Source organism: Radiomyces spectabilis (assembly GCF_025331425.1).
Source record: "Radiomyces spectabilis strain NRRL 2753 chromosome Unknown BYT42scaffold_11, whole genome shotgun sequence".
NCBI lineage: Eukaryota > Fungi > Mucoromycota > Mucoromycetes > Mucorales > Radiomycetaceae > Radiomyces > Radiomyces spectabilis.
In genome coordinates this window covers 985038-1004088 of record NW_026251936.1, presented here as the reverse complement: position 1 = coordinate 1004088, position 19051 = coordinate 985038, and the positions used below count along the sequence as shown (strand labels likewise).

The following is a 19051-nucleotide window of genomic DNA, read 5'->3' as shown; positions in this document are numbered from 1 at the left end:
CGTCGCATAAACTAATAGGCCAGTCGCGGTCCTGGAATTAGCCGCACTATGCGGACTATGGAACTATCCATCAACGGTACGGTTCAGCACTTTATCACTCTCAACTTCATTCTTGCTGGTTTTCCCTTTGTCACCGAGTCTTTGGTACTGTAGAAATGAATTCAGTTTGTTGCACAATATTTATTACTTTTTGGAAATTGTATACCCTAAATCTATTCATTGATTAAAAGCGAGAAATATCTCGTCCAAACATCCAAGTCAAGAACCTGAACATTGGGTTGAGAGAATTAAAAAAGATGGGTCAATCAAATCCAGTACTTTTTGCACTTACCAGTACATCGGAATGAGCATCTTGTTACGCATGCTCACGCTCATACTAAGATACGCCGATCTACAAAATCATGTGTGAATGAGATCATAAATAATCAAAACCTGAAGCCTCGCTTACCTCCAAAACAACCAAGCCATGTGGCCACCCTCGGTAGCTTTTTGATGGACAGGTGTCATATCCACCACAGCCTCCCACTTGCCAATGTAAGCCTACAAAAAGATCATTGGTTGTTATCAGTAAAGCTATACGTAAACGACAGAATGGAGGCTCGTGTTCTCGATTTTTTTTGTTTTTTGTTTTTTGTTTTTTTTTTTACCATGGATCCTCGATTATCAAAGCTGAACCCCTTTTCGGTAATCTCCTTTCCTCGCGCTTCACGGTTAAAAACTACATAACTAGTCAGCTATTTTCTTCATCCAAGCTTGTCCTGGTTGACGCAAACCTTTGCTTAAGTAGTTGGCTTTCTGATTCGCGACTAGACAATAACGTTTAGAGATGCATAATTCTAGTCCCATTTTCGCCAATCAATTTATACCTTGGGCAGTGGCTGGAAGATCATACTCTTGAATGGTGGCGCAGTCTCCCATGGCATAACTGATATGATTCCATGTATGAACTTTCCTCGTTTCAATATGTCTGGATAATGGCACTTACACACTTGGAATCGGTATTTGGGAGTCTTTGTCGAGTACACGTAAATGACGATCGGTTATAATACTAACCCACTTTAATGAGTAAACCAATTTCATGTCGAAAGATGTGTTACCAGGCGTTGTCATTACCGCTGACTCTTGGGCTCCTTTGCAACCTGCGTCATGGATTCCACCAAGGGATTATGCATCAATCCAGTAGACCAAATCAGCATACCGAAAGGAACTAACAACATGATTTATTCCACTTATCGATGTTTCCACAAAAGACCATTTCATTCTTACCTTCTCCTTCTTCCTTTAGACAAAGCGAGTCTTTCTTCACTTCAAGGACATGCGTTCCCGTCTAATCAACAAGGTTAGCTTGGCATCTTTTTACGCTCAGAGTGTCGCTGTTGGTGCCCTACCTTGATTTGGATACCACGACGTTTGAATTTGCTGGTGGCGTAATTGGACAAATTCTTGTCAAAGTTACCGAGAATTTTGGGAGCTACATCGTAAACCGTCATACGTGTATAATCCATCAATTGCGGATACAATCGAGAAAGGTCCTCTGTAATGAAATCGTACAATTCGGCCGAGAATTCCACTCCCTATCGATGGTCAATTCATATTAGCACAGGGTCAGTCAAAGACGGTGGGTGTACTCACCGTTGGACCTCCGCCAACAACGGCGAAGTGCAATTTGCGTGACTTTTCCTCTTCACTTAATCCCGGCTGTGCAGCGTATTCGAAACCTTTTGTTTTTATCAGTTTCAATAGTAAGCGAGAACCCCTACTCTTGATTTAGACTCCACATTGTCGACACTTACATTCAAGCACACGAGCACGAATGCGACGTGCGTCATTGATATCCTTCAAGAAAATACCGTGCTCCTTTACACCGGGTGTGTTGAAGGTATTGGAATACGCACCTACGCTAATCACCAATTTATCATAATCCAGCGTAAACTTTTCGTCCTTGTCTAAAAAAACGACAAGTTAGTCGAGTCGGCCTTCAAGAGCATTAAAATAGGCTATCTTACTGTCATCGAGGTTGGATGAACAATGAATCAGTTGGTTGTCGAAATCTGTAGTCCAAAAAATCTCGGATCAGTCGGTGTGATCGATAAGAGATCCAATATCTGATCGCAAGCCATACCTATTTTGTTACACCAAGCTTCATGATAATCCACATCTTTAGAATAGCCTCGCACGGGCTCTGTAATACATCGGAATTCAAGCGTGCCGACGGATGTGCTGGATTTCAACATCGGATGCATATGAGTCAAATCAATTTTTCTCCATCCGAAGCGGAAATATCCGTTTACCTCGCAAGCAAGGGCGTAAATACAAAGTAATTTCTAAAATCAATAATAGCTCTGTCAGTGAATCATGGTGGATGTTTCTTGGACAATTCATCACATGATCAGCACAGACCTTGGTGATACTACTGTCACGTCATAGTTCTTCTTGTCCAGCTGGCGCATAAGTCCGAAACCTGCATGGTTTTTTTTTTAGCCTCCATCAACTTTGCCACACTAAAAAAGCTTTTTTCTTTTTTCATTCTATTGTTTTGTTCATTACCAGCCCATCCGGATCCTAAAAGCCGAATTTGCCGTTGACGCTAGATTCATTAGTATGATGCAAGTCAGAATTCCATAAAAGTGCATGACTTGCCAAGGATGACCACTTTGCCTGCAAGATAAAGGGTGCGGTTAATACGATACAGATCATGTATATTTCTAAGGCGAGCTATTACCTTGCGATTTGGCTAAGGTTCTTGTACGACTGCTCGTTTTGGCGAACGCCTCTGTGATGAATGATATTAGTGATCCACGATCACAAGGTGTAGGCGAGCTTTTATTATACCGACTTTGGGTAATCGATCGTCGAAGCAGAACCACGCATGATGGATTTTGGGCCGATCGGCTGATGGCTTTATACGATAGAACAAAGGAAACTGTGAGTGGTTGTTTCTTAAAAGGAATACGCATGAAGCATGCTTAACTGGTTGCAAAGAGAAACATTGGTAAAGATAATGAAAAAAAGGGAAAGAGAGAGGAAACGTCTGAGACCCGGGAAACCTCCAGGCGATTTTAACCCTCGAAATCAACCAATCAAAATGCTGACCGGTAAAATTTCACTATCTGAGTCGAATGCTCATTGCATCACTCACAGTTAACCGACCTTGGATTATGTAACGAGAAGAATATTGGCTAGTGCACCTGTAGGTAAATCATCCGGACGGCGGGCCATGTCATATTAACATCCCATATTCAAAGGCCATGAAAAAAATTCCAATTGCCGATCCATAGTAGAAAAGAGCAAATAACAGCGTTGTGTGTAATCTATTCACTGAACATTGGCCTCAAATTTTGAGGGATGGGACGAAATCATAACAGAAGAGATGAGCCATGATCCTGTCATTTTCTGTTTCTCGACCAGTCAGTCAAATTTAAATGATCAGAAAATGGAATTCATAGATATCAGGATGAGTGGCTTTTTTTGTTGTCAATAAACAATAAGAAAGATATTGAAAGAATGTTTGATCGTCAAGCAAACCAACATTTATTGTGGACATTTTTCTTTTGGCCCAACTTTTTTAAGTCTACATTACAGAAATGTAACCCTAAAATGCCTGCAGCCAGATTTACTTTTTCTACCATCATGATTGATGCTTTGAGTTGCACTGGTGAGCATCACAGAATCGTCTTGCATGTAACAACAAATAGGGTGGGATCCCTATCATGTCAGGGCAGCCTGTAAACATCGGAGTCGAGAATTGAAAAAAAAAATGTCAAACGCCATGCGAAATTTCCTTTTTCAGAACCGACTTGACTCATTTCTATTACAAAGAGGGAAAAGAAGAGATGGAGGATGGCTATGGTATCATTCAACATGTTGCCCCACATTGGCTATTCCTTATACATGTAAGAGTTGTTGTTTTTTGGTGGACGAGTTTGGAAACTGAAACACACCAGTGAACCAAACCATGGAGTGATACGCGTGGAAAACAATATAGTTTCGCCATGTGCTTCGCCTTCTTTCTTTACGCGTGCTTAACCGTATGTTAACGATGACTCCGCTGTCAATCAAACATGGTATAAATGCTGATCCGTTTCATCAAGCCATCCAAGCCAACAAAAAGTGCCTTGGTTTTTTTGGATCAGCTTCCATTTATCGCCTCATCTACCTATCTTACTGCAATGCCTCCAGACAGAATCCCCAGAAAAAATCCGTTGCCGCGTCCTTATCCACTGCCACCCACAACCAATCCCATTACCTTGGTCGCTATTGATCATGCTGCGCAAGTACCGAGACCGTCATTGAATGATCCCGAACCATCGCAGGCTCCGCCGTCCAAATAATAAAATAAGGGCCCATTTAACGGTTATACCTTTTTTTTTGTGCTCCAACCAACTCAGCAGCAAATGGCTTGATGTCGCACGCAATAACTGCCGGCGTTCCGATTACGGAAAATAAGCCGGACCATTTTTTTCCTTTTCCTTTCCGGCGCTCAGCACACAAAGCGGTGACCAAGCCCATTGCTCAGTCAGCTTCTTTGGTAATGCAATTTTTTTTCCTCTCCCCCCGAAAAGCCCCTCTTCCGCGGTTTTTCCTTTGTATACCTTTCTCTTCCCCTCCCCCCAATCCGGGGAAACATCCCCTTAATTGTCAGATTGGTTCCTCTCTTTTTTTTTTTTTTTTTTTTTTTTTGGTCGCTAATAAATAAATTCATGGCCCAAAACTTTTTTTTTTTGTTGTTGCTGCATTCGATTTTGCCTCCTTCTCTTTTGCTTTTTTTGCTTTTTTAAACATGCCGACTCATTTACACTCTTCAGCGTATCATCACTATCCTCATCATCCAACCACGATCTCACCCAAAGATGCGGATATCGATAAGGCCATCTATCAACTGCTGTCGGTGTATTTAACCGACCATCACTCACGCGCGGATGTTTACAAACTGAAAAACAAAAGCCGCCCTCCTACCTCGTACCGTCCACAACTACATTCAGCGGATACACAGACTTCAAAGAAACCTAAAGGGAAAAAGTACAGCTCATCAGGAGCACACAGGCACTGGCTAGGTGAAGAAACCCATCCAACAAAAAGATCGCCTCGCACCGCGGTGAAACAACATACAAACACGTTATATCACAACACCTCTGTAAATAGCCTTATCGCACCACTACCAACCGATGACGCGGCAGCCACCGTGAAATGGCGAGATGCCAACGAGAAGACGGTGTCGTTTGCCAATATCATTACTGTCATCACCCATTTAAATGAAGTCAGGAGAGAGAACTGGAAAGATCAAGGACAATGAGCATGTAATTCATAAAATTACCCTCCGTCAATCGAGCTCCTGTTTCGATCTTCTTTTTTTTATTTGTTTTCTTGATACGGCATTTGTTCATACACATTGTCAACAATCACCCGATCTCCTCGCTATTACAACCTGCCGCATTCTTCCCATCGATAGCTACAATATACCAAGCTTACGCAAGACTGTATCTCATCCTTTTTCAACCCTGAGATGGTGTCAATGCACTGGGGGGGTCACAAGCTTAAATATAGAACCAAACGAAAACGAACGATGATCTATTTCCAGATGATCCCGTCCGCAGCAGCCTCGTCTCTACAAGCTTTCGTTCTCCCTTCCAGTATCTGCCCATGTATCCCCATGAAACCATTTTTTGTTGTTCCCTGTCATCCCAATAAAGTAGCCTCCCATAGTTCATGTATTACAATAATGATATCATGCTGTCATTCCAAACGCTCAGGATGGCGTGTTCAACAACCAAGGCGACAAAACGAAGCCCAGCGGGGTTTTCGGAGTTTCAGAATGCGACACCAAACTGTAACCATGACTTTCAGCACACACCATCATTAAAGTATCACGACGTTTTTATTTTCGGGTGATTTCTTGTCTTTTTTTTTTCACACTTCTTCACTTTTTTCTTTTTGAACTGCACCATGACGGAATACCAAGTCAAGCTTGACAAAGGTGTCGTTCCTACTAAAGACACCAAAATTATCTTGGCCAACACCATTAAAGTACCTCCGATTGGTATGTGCTGCTTTTAAGGAAGCCATAAAAATAACGGGAGAGGAAAAAAAAATGCCAAGCAACGAAATATGATGGATAGATTGACATTTTTTTTCTGTTTTACAGCTATCGGTTGTTGGCAATGGGGCGATACGCGAGGTAAGTGGGACGTTATTTAGTCACTCTGTGACACTTGCAGGCTGCGCATTTATCTAATTGTGCTTCCCTTGATTATGCATGCAGTGTGGGATTGGAAGCCCGAACAAGAAGAAGACGCCAAGCAAGCTTTTGATAAGGCGTTTGAGCTTGGCATCCCTTTCTACGATACCGCTGAAGTTTACGGCGATGGCGAATCGGAGCGAGAAATCAAACGTTTCCGTGAACGTTATTCAGAGACTGACCGAGAACAACAAGTCGTCGCTACGAAGTATTTCCCACACAAAGAACGAGTGGACTTCCCTCGCGTCTTGATGTCAGCTTTGAAGGACTCGTTGGATCGTCTGGGCATGCGTCACACTGACTTGTACCAAATTCACGCGCCTATTCATCCTGCCTCTATCGAAGTGGTTGGTAAGTAAATCAGAACTTTGAGAAAACGGACCTTGCGAGACCCCTGTCGTCACTCACTCACCACACCCTCGTTCATCAATTGTGCAGCGGATGCATTGGCGGATGCTTATGAGGCTGGACTGGTGAAAACAGTCGGTGTGAGCAATTATGGTACGGAAGAAATCGAACGCATGCATACGGCCCTTAAAAAGCGCGGCGTTCAGCTGGCTTCCAATCAAATCTGCTACAGTTTGATGCGTCGCATTCCAGAAACCTCGGGCCTTATCAAACTATGTCAAGAACGCGGCGTCGCCATTTTGGCTTATTCTCGTAAGTTTAACTTCAAAACACTATACACAGGGATACACGTCAATGGATGGCTGAGTGATATCTTTTCTTTTTTTTCCCACGATCACCGTTAGCTTTGTACATGGGTATGCTTACCGGCAAATACCCTGTGGACGGCCCTTTCCCTGAAGGCCGAAAGAGACGATTCGAAAGCTTCGATAAGGAACGTTTGTCCAACTTGTTGACTGCTCTGAAAAAGCTGGCGGACAAGTACAAAAAGCCACAAAGTGCTATTGCTCTGAACTGGGTGATGGCCAAAGGCGCCATTCCTATTGCTGGTGCCCGCACCGCCAGCCACGTGGAGCAGAACTACACCGCCTTGGACTTTTTGATCAGCGAGGACGAAGTCGCCGAATTGGATAAATGGTCCTTTGAAGGTGAAAACAACAAGGAATGGCAGCATGGCTAAATGCTTTTCTGTTTTTATGGAGACTCAAAACAATTTTGAACAATCTTGAATAATAAAGGAAATGAGGAATGGAGAATGACAAATAAATACTGTGTTCTATCCATTGAAAATCTTTGTCAGAGGGATTCACTGAGTGAAATGGCGAAAAGACTTGGGAAATAATCAAGCGGTGCCAAAAACGGTAGAGCAACGTCTTGAAAATTTGCCACTGATATTCAGGAAACTGCATGCATGAGCCTAGCATGAACTTTCCCTGCCGGCTCTTTTCAGTTCATACAGTAATATGAATCAGCAGAATGCCATGCAGATCCTGCATCAAACTAGCACTTTAAATTGGTCATTATGCTTCTTATTCCGAATGCACACAACGTCGTATCTTGTCAATTTTTCTTCGCCGCTGACGTTCGTGCTACTTATTTCATGTCACAATGCACAACTGCTGTGAAGTTCAACAGTGCATATACCGTCGAGATCCTACATACAAAATTGCATCATCTCTTGGCTGAAAAGCGTCACGTATTCGGGTTTCCATTCAGGAAATCTACCCAAGGATTATCATATAGTTTCCAAGGACAATGTATCTGTGTAGTTAATATGAACGACAGCTATGAGGTCATCGTTTTTATATTAGCAATATCGGCAATTCGTGGAGGGTATAGGAGAGAACCACAATGAAAAGGGAAGATTGAGTATGGCCGCCATAGCGATAAATTGAGAAGAGACTGTCATTTTGTGTAGGAATGCCGCCTTTTGCTCATTGGGATAAAAAAGTTGATGTTATGTCCTCAGGAAGAAGAAGCCTCTTAATTTTATGGCCGGCAGGCACTAGTCACACCAGCCCGATCAGTCGTTGGCAGAGGTTCTGCGCATGAAGGTTTTTTGTGGCGTAAAATAGAGGTTTGCCTCGCTGCCTTTATACCCCTTTCTCTCCCTGTTCGTACACACTGTCTGTGTTGCATGCCTCTCTTCTTTTTGGCACCATTCAGTGATATTAACGTGTGTCTTCAGCGTCTGCATTTCGCATTTAAAAAGTAAAGCAGCTCGAGTATAGGGTATATCGTTCTCATTATTACATTAAAAGTCAAGGAGATATCGTCAATCAATCAATCAAACCAGTGACTTGGATCAACACGAGCGTTCTTGTCTTGTTCGTTCAACCGCTTTGGTGCAAATGAACAGATCCAAAGGGGAAAACTTAGCACCCAAACGGCTGAAAAACACAAGAGGCTAAAGGTTCGCTGTTAGAGCTTGAAGGCTGCTTGCTAGTTAAAGATGCACCAGAAAATGATATGATTCAGTAAGCTAAATCTCGGTCAATAATCGTTATAGCTCGAGAAGCATTTTATCAAGGCTCTTTTTGTTTCTATTCGTTGCAGAAAAAGGGCATCGGCCGAGGATCAACTCGTCGGCTTGAAAATCTCAAATAGGCTTCTTGACACACGATTGGCGATTTCTTCAACTTTTTCATAGAATCTCACAAATTTGCGGAAAACAGTGCACAATCGGGTAGTATGTGGTATCCTCAATTGTAATTCTTACATAGGGTTCCAATTTATGATGCAACGAAACTGTGCAAGCTTTGCCTAGCTGGTGCAATTGCGGACATTCTTACCATCAACTTCAAGCCATAGTAGTGCCATGAGGAAATTTCCGAGGCTGCACGGGTTACTCTTCTAAAAAACAATTTTCTCGTGGGAAAATGTGTTTTCGGTTTTGTTCAAAGTTTCGATGATACAGCATCCACATCTACCCCTCTGCCCATTTAATAAGGTAGGGATCAAGGAATGTATTGATTTCTTTCGGCTTTAATCGATGGCGAAGCATTGCCTTGACAGGTATAATCATAATCGTAAAGTGAAAGTATTCAGGAACCCGGATTGACATCCACATCGAATGGGTATGGTTCAAAAACATTCAATCGGACAGGACAAACTCTCAGCTTATGCTACCGATTGGGCTAAATGTTGTGGGGATACAAATTTATCAAAGACTTACCGTGAAGGCGATGATAGAATGCTCTGAGCGTCAGATCCTTTGATGAAGCGAAACTGCAGTTGATAAAATGTTTCGTGTTACAATACAGAAACTTTTCAAGCTCGACCGTTATTGCCACTTGACGGCACAACAGATAATTGATCACAAATTGAAAAAAAAAAAAAATACCAGTTGTCGATTTATACATAGAATGCTTCCAATTCATTGGCCGATGCCCGCCATGAAGCAATAGAAAGAAGCCTGCAATCAACTGCGGAACAAAGTCATAATTGGTCCATATACTATGTATTGTCCGTTTTGAGTACAGGAACAGAACATTAATCGGTTGTCCTGTGCAAGATAAAAAGTAAAAAGAGAATTACTCTGGTACAAACTGGGCGACATATGAAAAAGAAAAAAGATTTTTTATTTCCATTATTGTGAAACTCGTGTTATTCAAACAAACCAGATGGTATGAAAGAGCAAAGAAATGAGGGTGCATAAGAATCACAAAAGAAGAAAAAAGTTGGAATCTCAACCTTATTAAAATGTTTGCCTCTGAGTTGCCATATTTGGATATATTTCACCGTCACATTTGTTTGCCGACGAAAGACCGCTGATGATTGGGTAGTTTCAAACTCAATGAACGTTGATTGGATAAAATTGTTGTAATCACATGATTTACGATAAGATCTGAGCGGATGTTGAATTATGGCGCATGATTTGTGCTTCCTTTTGTGAATAGATAGACCATGATACATACACGGATGCAAGAGATCGTGTTGCTTTGCATTATCCAGGCCTGTTCCTTTCTTCTTTCTTATTCTTCCTCTGTAAAACTAATTCAATGTCATCTTCAAACGTTTATTGTGTTTCTTGCAGTTTGCCAGGACATGCTCACTCCACCAACCGCAACTGCCCCAACAACCCCCGACGTGCCCAACAAAGTAGAATTACTACAACCCAAGGACCAAGCGAAGTCCGTTGCGGAGCTTGCCCACAACTGGGTCACCAGCGTTCCAACCATTTCGCTTGCCCGTTGAATCCAGCAAGACTGGCTATGAGGGTAGCTGGAGAAAATGACACTACGGAACGTATTCGTACTTTACCTGCGCCCGTTGCCCAAGCAGATTTCGACCATCATGCTTATACGCTGTCAAGTGAACAATCAGGAACGCTCAACAGTGGCCGAAATGACGAGTGGGAACTTCCAGAGAGACATACCTTGGGACGCATGGATGGCGAGTGCAATTTCTGCCAGGCACACATGTGGCTCAAAGAACGTATGTCTGGATCCATCGCTAATCCACAGTTCCAGGTCTGCTGTGCTCAAGGTTCCATTATGCTTCCGCCTTTGGAGCCTACACCTCCAACAATCGCGCGTCTCCTTCGCAGCAACACTGAAGAAGGAAGAGATTTCCATGAACACATCCGCAGCCACAACACGAATCTCAGTTTCACTTCCCTAGGTGCTCAAATTGACGAGTCAGTGGCCAACAATCGCAGTGGAGCTTACTGCTATCGCATCCAAGGAGGCATCTATCATCGGATCGGTGGCCTGCTTCCGCCAACGGACAACCATACTCCTGCATTTGCTCAACTGTATATTTACGACTCTGACACCCAGTTGGCACACCGAAACGCTGTGACGCCCTATTTACAAAATGCAACACTGCTAATTCTCCAAGATCTGCTGATGGAAATTAACCCGTTTGTTCCACTGTTGCTGTCGATGGCCCATGTTTTACGTGAGTCGGATGGAGCTGTAGACGTGCGATTGCTGATATGCGCGGAAAACACTCCCGATGCCCGCCGATACAACGCACCCACCGCAAGTGAAATTGGAGTAATTTTGGTCGATAGCACCATTACGCCTGATAGTAGCCGCGACATTGTCATCCAGTCGAGAAGCCATGGACTTCAACGTATCAGCGAGATGAATCAGCACTATGATGCTCTCCAGTACGTCTTGATGTTTCCACATGGTGACCTCGGTTGGAATATCCACGCACGCTCCCCTGGCGGTCGCAGTATCACGGTTATGCAATGGTACAGCTACCGTTTGATGGTGCGAAGTAACGGTCACGATCTGCATTTGTTCGGACGCCTGTTCCAGCCGTACATAGTTGATATGTACGCCAAAATGGAGCAGAATCGGCTGACGTATTTACGGCTCAATCAGACGAACCTGCGAACGAATCTGTACCGAGGTGTCGTAGATGCAGTAGAGCTGGGTGACAACGACTTTCAGAGCGTCGGGCAACGAGTGATCTTGCTGTCCACCTTCATAGGAAGTCCCAGACACATGCGGCAACTCTATCATGACTCCATGAATATTGTACGCCGATGCGGACAGCCCGATCTTTTCATCACTTTCACTTGCAATCCTCAGTGGAAGGAAATACAGGACGAGCTGGCTCCTCTCCAAACCCCTGTTGATCGGCCCGATCTTTGTGCGCGAGTCTTCAATATGAAGCGTAAAGCTCTGATGGAAGATCTAACGAAGAAGCATGTTTTGGGAAGAGTCGTTACCCATGTACACACAGTGGAGTTTCAGAAGCGAGGCTTACCGCATCTTCATTTACTTTTGGTGCTACATCCGGACGAAGCTACAATGATGAGCCGATACGTTTTCGAAGCCGTTAGCCGTACATTGCAAGACTTGATGGCAACCAGAGATCCCGCTCTGCAGCATGTTCCACTCGGAGGAAAGACTGTCGTTTTTGGTGGCGATTTTCGTCAGGTTCTTCCGGTCATTCCGAGGGCAACGCGTCCACAAACTGTCGAGCAGTGCTTGAACAAAGCTTCTTTTTGGTCTTCGGTCGAAATCCTACGCTTAAACACCAACATGCGCGTTCAACAGGCACGCTTGGTCAATAACGAGGATGCAGAGATTCTAGAGAACTTTGCCACATACCTTCTGCGCATTGGCAACGGACTGGAACCGAATCATGGAAACAGGGGCATCCAAATCCCAACAGAAATGTTATTGCCATCCTCCGATTCGAGCGACCTCATCAGTGCAATATACGGCGCCAGCATTCGAAACGTTCCGGCAGCCGAATTCTTAATTGAACGAGCTATCTTGACACCAAAAATTCAGACGCAGCTTTTCTGAACGAAAAAGTTATCGAGAGGTTTCCAGGTGAAGTGCGTATCTATCGAAGTGCCGACAGCATGGACTCTGAAGAAGAGCAATTATTTCACCAAGTGGAAATTCTGAACTCCATGAGTCCGGCGAGCCTACCACCCCATCGATTGATCCTCAAAGTCGGTTGTCCTATCATGTTGCTACGCAATATCGATGTCACAAAAGGGCTCTGCAACGGAACCCGATTGATTTGCCGTTCATTCCATTCCCATGTCATCGAAGCAGAAATCGCAACTGGCGTGAATGTTGGAAATCGCGTGTTCATCCCTCGAGTCACTTTGACCAACGAATCGGACGAAAATGGAATTCATTTCAAGCGGCGCCAATTTCCCATCCGCGTCGCGTTTGCAATGACAATAAACAAGGCACAAGGACAAACGTTCGATGCTATCGGACTATTCCTACCAGTTCCGGTGTTTGCCCATGGGCAGCTATATGTTGCTATGTCACGCGTACGTAGACCATCAGCGATAAAAATCTTGATCGTTCGGGATGCAAACGATCGATCTACAGAAGTATGCACCAAGAACATTGTCTACCGCGAAGTGTTTGACAGCCAACAGCTGGATCGTTAAGTCCTTGAATCACGCACTGCATTATGGTCCTATTTTGTATCCTCATTTATGTATTTTATGTTTCTTTATGCCTTTTATTTTGTGTTTTTCATTGTTTCAGTACGTTTTATTGTATGCTTTTTTTGCCTCATGTTCCTTTACTTTTATCCTTATGTCTGTTTTTTCTTCAAATTATCCTTATCCCTATGTTGTGTTTCTATGTATGCTTTTTGTCCTTATGTTCCTTTTGATTTTATCCTTATGCTATGTTTTTCCCAAGTAATGATTTTTCTGTTATCTATTTTTGTCTCTTCCATTTAATATTATATGATGTCTGACTATTTCCGTTCCTGACTTTGCATACATATTGTTGTTCCTCTGTCGTGGATGAAGAACATGATCGTTATGTGGCGGTAGGTCAGGGAGGGCAAGCCCCCCGGGAAAAAGGAAAAGAGACTGAGCTTCATTGAATGTGCAAAGATTTATGAGTACATCAACTAAATCTCACCGAAAACTCAACCCGAATGGAGGCTTATTGACAAAAGATTAGAGTTAAGAGAACACCATCAAGCGGGACCTTTGGATACACAAATTCGAGTGCGGAGTTTTGAGTATTGCAAATGGAATATCCCATTCCAAACACATCTTTAATCAGCTACTATTCCCACTTCCCTAAGAGCAACATCCCTACTACACATCCAACGAACCAAACTTTGTGATCTTCAAGATCACACGCGCAACTAGTCTACTGTTCCTCTCCTTTGGATTGCTTCTCATCATATGGTATTCGAGATGTCTTCCCGATTATTGTATTTTTAGTTTATAGTTTGTATTTTGTATTTTATATTTTATATTTCATGTACATATTCTTTTCGCAGTCTTTTCCTCTTTTTTTCCCACAGGGTTTTTTATGAGGTTTTTACTGACGCGACCATTGTTTTTTTTTTATCATCATGTACTTTATTTGTTTTTCTTTCTTTTCATTCGGGGGACTCTCGATATCTGGAATCCAACTCGAAATTACCGTCACTTCTGGCCACGTCAATATTTTTTACCTGCTCAAGCTGACACCACCGATCCATCGCTTAACTGTCCCTGGAAGCAATTTTATTTTCCGCATCGAAGAAGAAGCTTACCTGGCGGTCCGTATTCATCGTTTTTTTTTTTTCCGGTACACCATTTGGTTCAAAGGCAAGTCCAATTTCTTTTCCTTTGCTATGATGTATAAGGAACATATACTAATTCAAAAATCAAAGTCATATAAACCAACTCATGTCAAGCGATCAATGGCTATTGCAAGCTCAAATAACAAAGGTAAAATATCTTGACGAAAATTGAATCAATCAAAGAGCTTACCTACTCATTTTTTTAAATACCCAACATACCCACACAGCTTTCTAGATCTATCATAACCTTGGGCGGGACGGGACTGAGGGGGTCAATCAGTGCTGCTTTGCGCGTGTTCAGAAACAACTCACGTTGCATGGTATTGCCATAAGGTTGTCATTAATATACCGAAGTTCCGTCAAGAGTTCTCGCCCAGGTTATGCCGTGTATGCGTTAGGCTTTTTGTCTGACGAAAGTCGCTCAATGTAAGAGGGCGACCTCCGGTGGCAGGCGGCATCCATTGCACAGCGGGTGTACGGCTTGTTAGAAATACAGACACCACCTAGAACCTTGTTCTCGTGCTGACACCCGCGGTTTGTGCGACCCGAAAACCGCAAGATAAAAAAAAATGGGTCAAGAAAAAAAAATTAGTCTTTTTAGTGTTTTTTTTTTTTTTTGAGTTTCCTTATGTTGCGTGCGTGGTTTAAGAATGATGTAGTTGATAATCGCCATGGAAAAAAAACACCCTCACCCATAAGCAACGACACTGGAAACGTATTCAAGCTAACTTTGTCAAAAAACTGACAGCCTCAATTAATCGATTGCTGATATCATCATTATCAGCCAAAAGATAAAAAAGATAACCCAATCAGAGAGGAGCCGTGATTAGCCAGTGATGACAAAAAAGTTCATAAACAAAAAAGAATCGATGATGAAAAACAATTAAAAGGGGGGAAAAGAAAAAGAAAGAAAAAAAGCCCGTAGAGTGTGGGAAAAATTGATCTGATGACGGCTTTTGATTGGCTACCAATTAAAAGATCAGCTTTATCTTTTTTTTTTTTATTTTTTTTCAGAATGTCGACGAACTCATTGATGTTCCATTTATTTTCTTTTCCCTTTTTTCCCTTTCTTTCACCCCCTTTATTTTTTTTCCCTCTCTTTTTTTGTTGTTTTTTTTGGCTGATTTCCTTAGTGGATTGAATTGTTCTGTTGTATTGTGTGCTTGTTTAGAGTATATCAATGGCTCATCCTCCCCTCAGTATTGCACAGGAGCCCATGAAATCACGGAAACGGTCTTGGACACGGTGCGTTAAATGCCATGTCAATTTCCGACCATTACTGTGGGGTCATGAAAACGGCCAAGGCCCGGTATGCGATAATTGTGACGAAGTCGATAATCTAAAGGTAGTACGACCCCGTGATCCCACCTCCAACGATGAGTCACCGGACTTGGTGGATGATAACAAATCACTGGAAACATCCAACCTCGCTTCTTGCTCGCTCATCAAAGGTACCGCTGCGACGAATACGCACGATGATGGAACTGTATGTGCCAATTGTCACACCACTACCACGCCATTGTGGCGTCGAGATGCGGCGGGAAAAACCATTTGCAACGCTTGTGGTCTTTATTACAAACTGCACCGTATCCATCGTCCGGCCACCATGATGCGTACAGTAATCAAACGTCGCAAACGTTGTTCCTCCTCTGATAAGACGAAACTCGATGAAAAACGATCAAAACCGTCAAGGACCTCGCCATTTATCGAAAGACGTATCAATTTCGATGACTCATGCAGTGTTATCAGCAGTGGAAGCGAAACCCAAAGCGAAGTCTTGGCTGATCCACCGTGTTCTCCTCTTGTCGCCGGTTTTCGGCATTCTTCACCTACCATGACATCGACCAAGCCAAGCTACCCTTCCCTACCTTCCTTCCGCGAAAACCTTACCTTACCTCCCATCCACACGTATCAGCACCCTATCTATAGTAGTCATGAACACCCGATTCACGCTTGTTCCAATACCATGGCAGCGCTACGTACGCAACGCAACGAACTTCAGCGTGAAGTGACCCGATTAACGTCTTTATTATCGGATACCGTAAATTTATTATCGAAAATTGATGCGGCTATGGCCAATCCGAATCCTCACAGTAATGATGGCGAATGTGGCCTGTGCCCTCCCTCACCACCTACAGATCAACAGCAAGAGCATCAGGTCGCACGATCCCTTCTTTCACTCGCTTCTTCCCCACCGCATCAATCTCCTTCAGTTCAAGATCATCGTCGTTTACCGCCCATCTCTGTCTCCCTTGGATCCCAACACCATCCATCATCGTCGACTTCGTCTACATCGATGGTCTTACCTTTCCGTCATTAAGCTCGTGCCGGTACCTTATTCACTCCTTATTTTTTTCTTCTTTTTTAGTGACTCCTCCCTCCTATACCTGCATCCTCTGCATTGCTTAATTTTTTTTTGTCTTCTTTGTTTGCCTTTTTTTCCCACATCATTATACATTTCTTTCATATACAGAATAATGAATTAGTCTTCTGAGCATCTTTACTAAAGAAAATAGCATTTGATCCATTTCATCATCTTTTTTAATGGTTTACCATGATGAGGAAACAATGAAACTATTGCATGGCAAGTGACCGACCGGAATTGAGGGAAAAAATCAGTAGTTTTCAGAGAATCTCAAACGGAGCGCGAACCAGGAGGTGGAGACTCCGCTTAGTGTTGTTCGGTCCTTTCGTGTGGTTACGAGATCGGAAAAACTACGCATCTTTCATCTGTCACACATGGAACCATCAAAACCTAAAAAAAAAAAAAAAAAAAAAAAAAAAAAAGTTCCATCATTCTCCGTTGGGCAGATGCACTGACAAAAATCAATGATATGTACCGGCTTTTGGCATGCTTCAGCTTGGATTGATAGTAAGTGTTACAATGGTGGAACGACTGATCTATCTTCTTTTTTTTCGTAGTAGGGAACCAGCGTTCAAAATTTTATTTTCGACTGATCTTGCAACAGTGCTTCCAACAACAATCAAGATGGATGTTCCTGGTCAATCAAAGCCGTTTTGTATTTTTAAAAATGGAAGTCGTATTTTTGAAAACCATATTGCTTTGCTTCAAAGGATGTCGTGTCTCTCCAGACGCGTATGAGTATCTTTTCTTTTCTTTTTGACCACCATCAACTTGACTAACGTCTCTAACATTACTGCTGCGGTTGAAGCTTTCAAACGCTCTTGTGCAAGTGAATGAAAAACGGTGTATTTAACCGACGTGAATATCATCCGACGCTGTTGCCGAATACGAACGGGAATTCAATATCGTACTCAGTGTCGAACGATTCGGCGACCGTGTAACCTGGCTCATATGCAAGCACTACAGTGAATGTAGAATCTGTAAGGGTGTTGCCGACGATGAAACCGTCGAGGACGAAGAAGCTACAGGCCAGCGTTGTATCACGGGCAAATCAAGACAAAAAACTGGATGCCAATTTCACACTAGCCTGATTTAGAGTTCCATTCTGGAGTGTACCAAGTGTTGGCCTTTGTAAAAAGCAATGGCAAAATCAAGACGAGCCTCAGTGCGTGCTTGCAACTGCGAAAAGCAAACCTCTCCGAGATTAACATGTTTGTCAGCAAGAGCGTCGATACAGCTGCTCCAGTGACAAATGCTGCACTCAAAAATATTGAACAGGTGACGATTACCGAACTGGAAGGTAATATCTGATATTTTGTTGAGAATCATAGTCACTGCGCATGTCTAAGTACTTGTCTTTTGAAAAGCTCGCCGCAACTGTGATGCCATCGCGATGACAAGCCAAGGAAACTCCTCGTCCTCATATCCAACGTTCATTGAATCCTATTGTAATTTATCAATGGGACCGTTACTTGGATAAGATACTGCTTGCCCTAAGAACATTGAAGATAGAAGCGACCGGACAGATTCCTGCTTTCCTCCTATTTGGATATAAAATGAAGACTCCTGCGACTTGGTCGACGCCGATACAAAGATATGTCGCAGGTGACTACGAAGAAGACGTGGCCAAGAGGATAGAATTCATTCCCGCCGATACTTTTCGTGGCCAAAAAGAACGGAGAAATACGAATCTGCGACGACTGTCGAAAGCTCAACAAGATGACCATCAAAGATAATCTTTCCGTTACCGCATATCGACGATTAAATTGATTCTGTTGCCGGTGCCCAATATTCCAGCACTCTGGATGCCGCATCTGGTTTTTGGCAAATACCGATGGCCGAGGATTCAATCCCAAAAACCGGTTTAACAAAGTACGGACCCTTCGAATTTTTAGTCATGCCGTTTCGTTTGACTAGCGCGCCTGCCACATTCGATAAAGATTTGAGAAGAATACGAGAAGAAGCAAGACAAAAGTCCAATGCAAAGTTAATGGCGAAGAAGTACTATGATCAAACGGCAAGATCTCCTTTCCAGATTGGTGACTACGTTTGGATGAAGGATATGACGTCTCACAGACAGATGAATCGGTCCATTCGTGGTGGTGAAAGTGAATGCTCGAAGCGGTACGCATCATTTAGAAGGTGCAAGGAATCAACAGCGATTGAAGGGTGCGGTAAACGGTGACGTTTTGTTGCCTTACCACGGATCGACAAGAATGATACTAGAGGTCCAACCCGCCTACGCACGGTTTAAAGCCTGGGTATCTCAACGAAGTCCGCATATGGCCGCGGCTTGGCGGGGGTATTTATGAATGCCAAAGTTATACAAGCCTAGGCCAACTGGGATTTTCGTATTTTGGTGCCTGAATACGTTGGTATTTATCTCGCGACGTTGGCATGCTTGGGTGACAAGACATCGATGAATTTGTCTTTTCCTTCTTTTTCGGCGTCGAAGTGCGAATCCTGAGTCCCGTTATTTTATTACGAGGTCCGACTGATGGTTATTCATGGGTGTCATA

The 19051-nt window shown here is 43.1% G+C and overlaps 5 protein-coding genes across 5 annotated transcripts; 4 read left to right on the top strand and 1 right to left on the bottom strand.

The window, feature by feature from the left end:
• Positions 1-125: 125 nt before the first annotated feature.
• On the bottom strand, positions 126-3024 carry BYT42DRAFT_581179 (FAD/NAD-P-binding domain-containing protein). Its single transcript, XM_051569591.1, has 19 exons — positions 2972-3024; positions 2837-2899; positions 2723-2773; positions 2641-2658; positions 2548-2562; positions 2401-2461; positions 2292-2324; positions 2123-2220; positions 2007-2051; positions 1794-1946; positions 1633-1718; positions 1389-1574; positions 1267-1327; positions 1114-1207; positions 986-1048; positions 867-925; positions 774-806; positions 648-718; positions 126-540 (listed from the first exon to the last, which is right to left on the bottom strand). The coding sequence occupies exons 1-19, from the start codon at positions 2988-2990 to the stop codon at positions 445-447; spliced, it is 1305 nt and encodes a 434-aa protein (XP_051420698.1). The 5' UTR covers positions 2991-3024; the 3' UTR covers positions 126-444.
• A 1756-nt stretch (positions 3025-4780) lies between these two features.
• BYT42DRAFT_616766 (uncharacterized protein) lies at positions 4781-5293 on the top strand (the record flags this gene model as incomplete). Its single annotated transcript, XM_051572110.1, has 1 exon — positions 4781-5293. One exon carries the CDS (start codon positions 4781-4783, stop codon positions 5291-5293), a length of 513 nt encoding a protein of 170 aa, XP_051420697.1.
• Positions 5294-5398: 105 nt separating this feature from the next.
• On the top strand, positions 5399-6055 carry BYT42DRAFT_77777 (uncharacterized protein). Its single transcript, XM_051572828.1, has one exon. It carries the CDS (start codon positions 5504-5506, stop codon positions 5858-5860), a length of 357 nt encoding a protein of 118 aa, XP_051420696.1. The 5' UTR covers positions 5399-5503; the 3' UTR covers positions 5861-6055.
• Positions 5944-7322, top strand: BYT42DRAFT_595119 (NADP-dependent oxidoreductase domain-containing protein; the record flags this gene model as incomplete). The annotated part of the gene is made up of 4 exons (XM_051570822.1): positions 5944-6037; positions 6260-6586; positions 6674-6895; positions 6988-7322. The coding sequence occupies 4 exons, from the start codon at positions 5944-5946 to the stop codon at positions 7320-7322; spliced, it is 978 nt and encodes a 325-aa protein (XP_051420695.1).
• A 7873-nt stretch (positions 7323-15195) lies between these two features.
• On the top strand, positions 15196-16696 carry BYT42DRAFT_581129 (uncharacterized protein). Its single transcript, XM_051569590.1, has one exon. The coding sequence runs from the start codon at positions 15348-15350 to the stop codon at positions 16485-16487; it is 1140 nt and encodes a 379-aa protein (XP_051420694.1). The 5' UTR covers positions 15196-15347; the 3' UTR covers positions 16488-16696.
• Positions 16697-19051: the final 2355 nt, after the last annotated feature.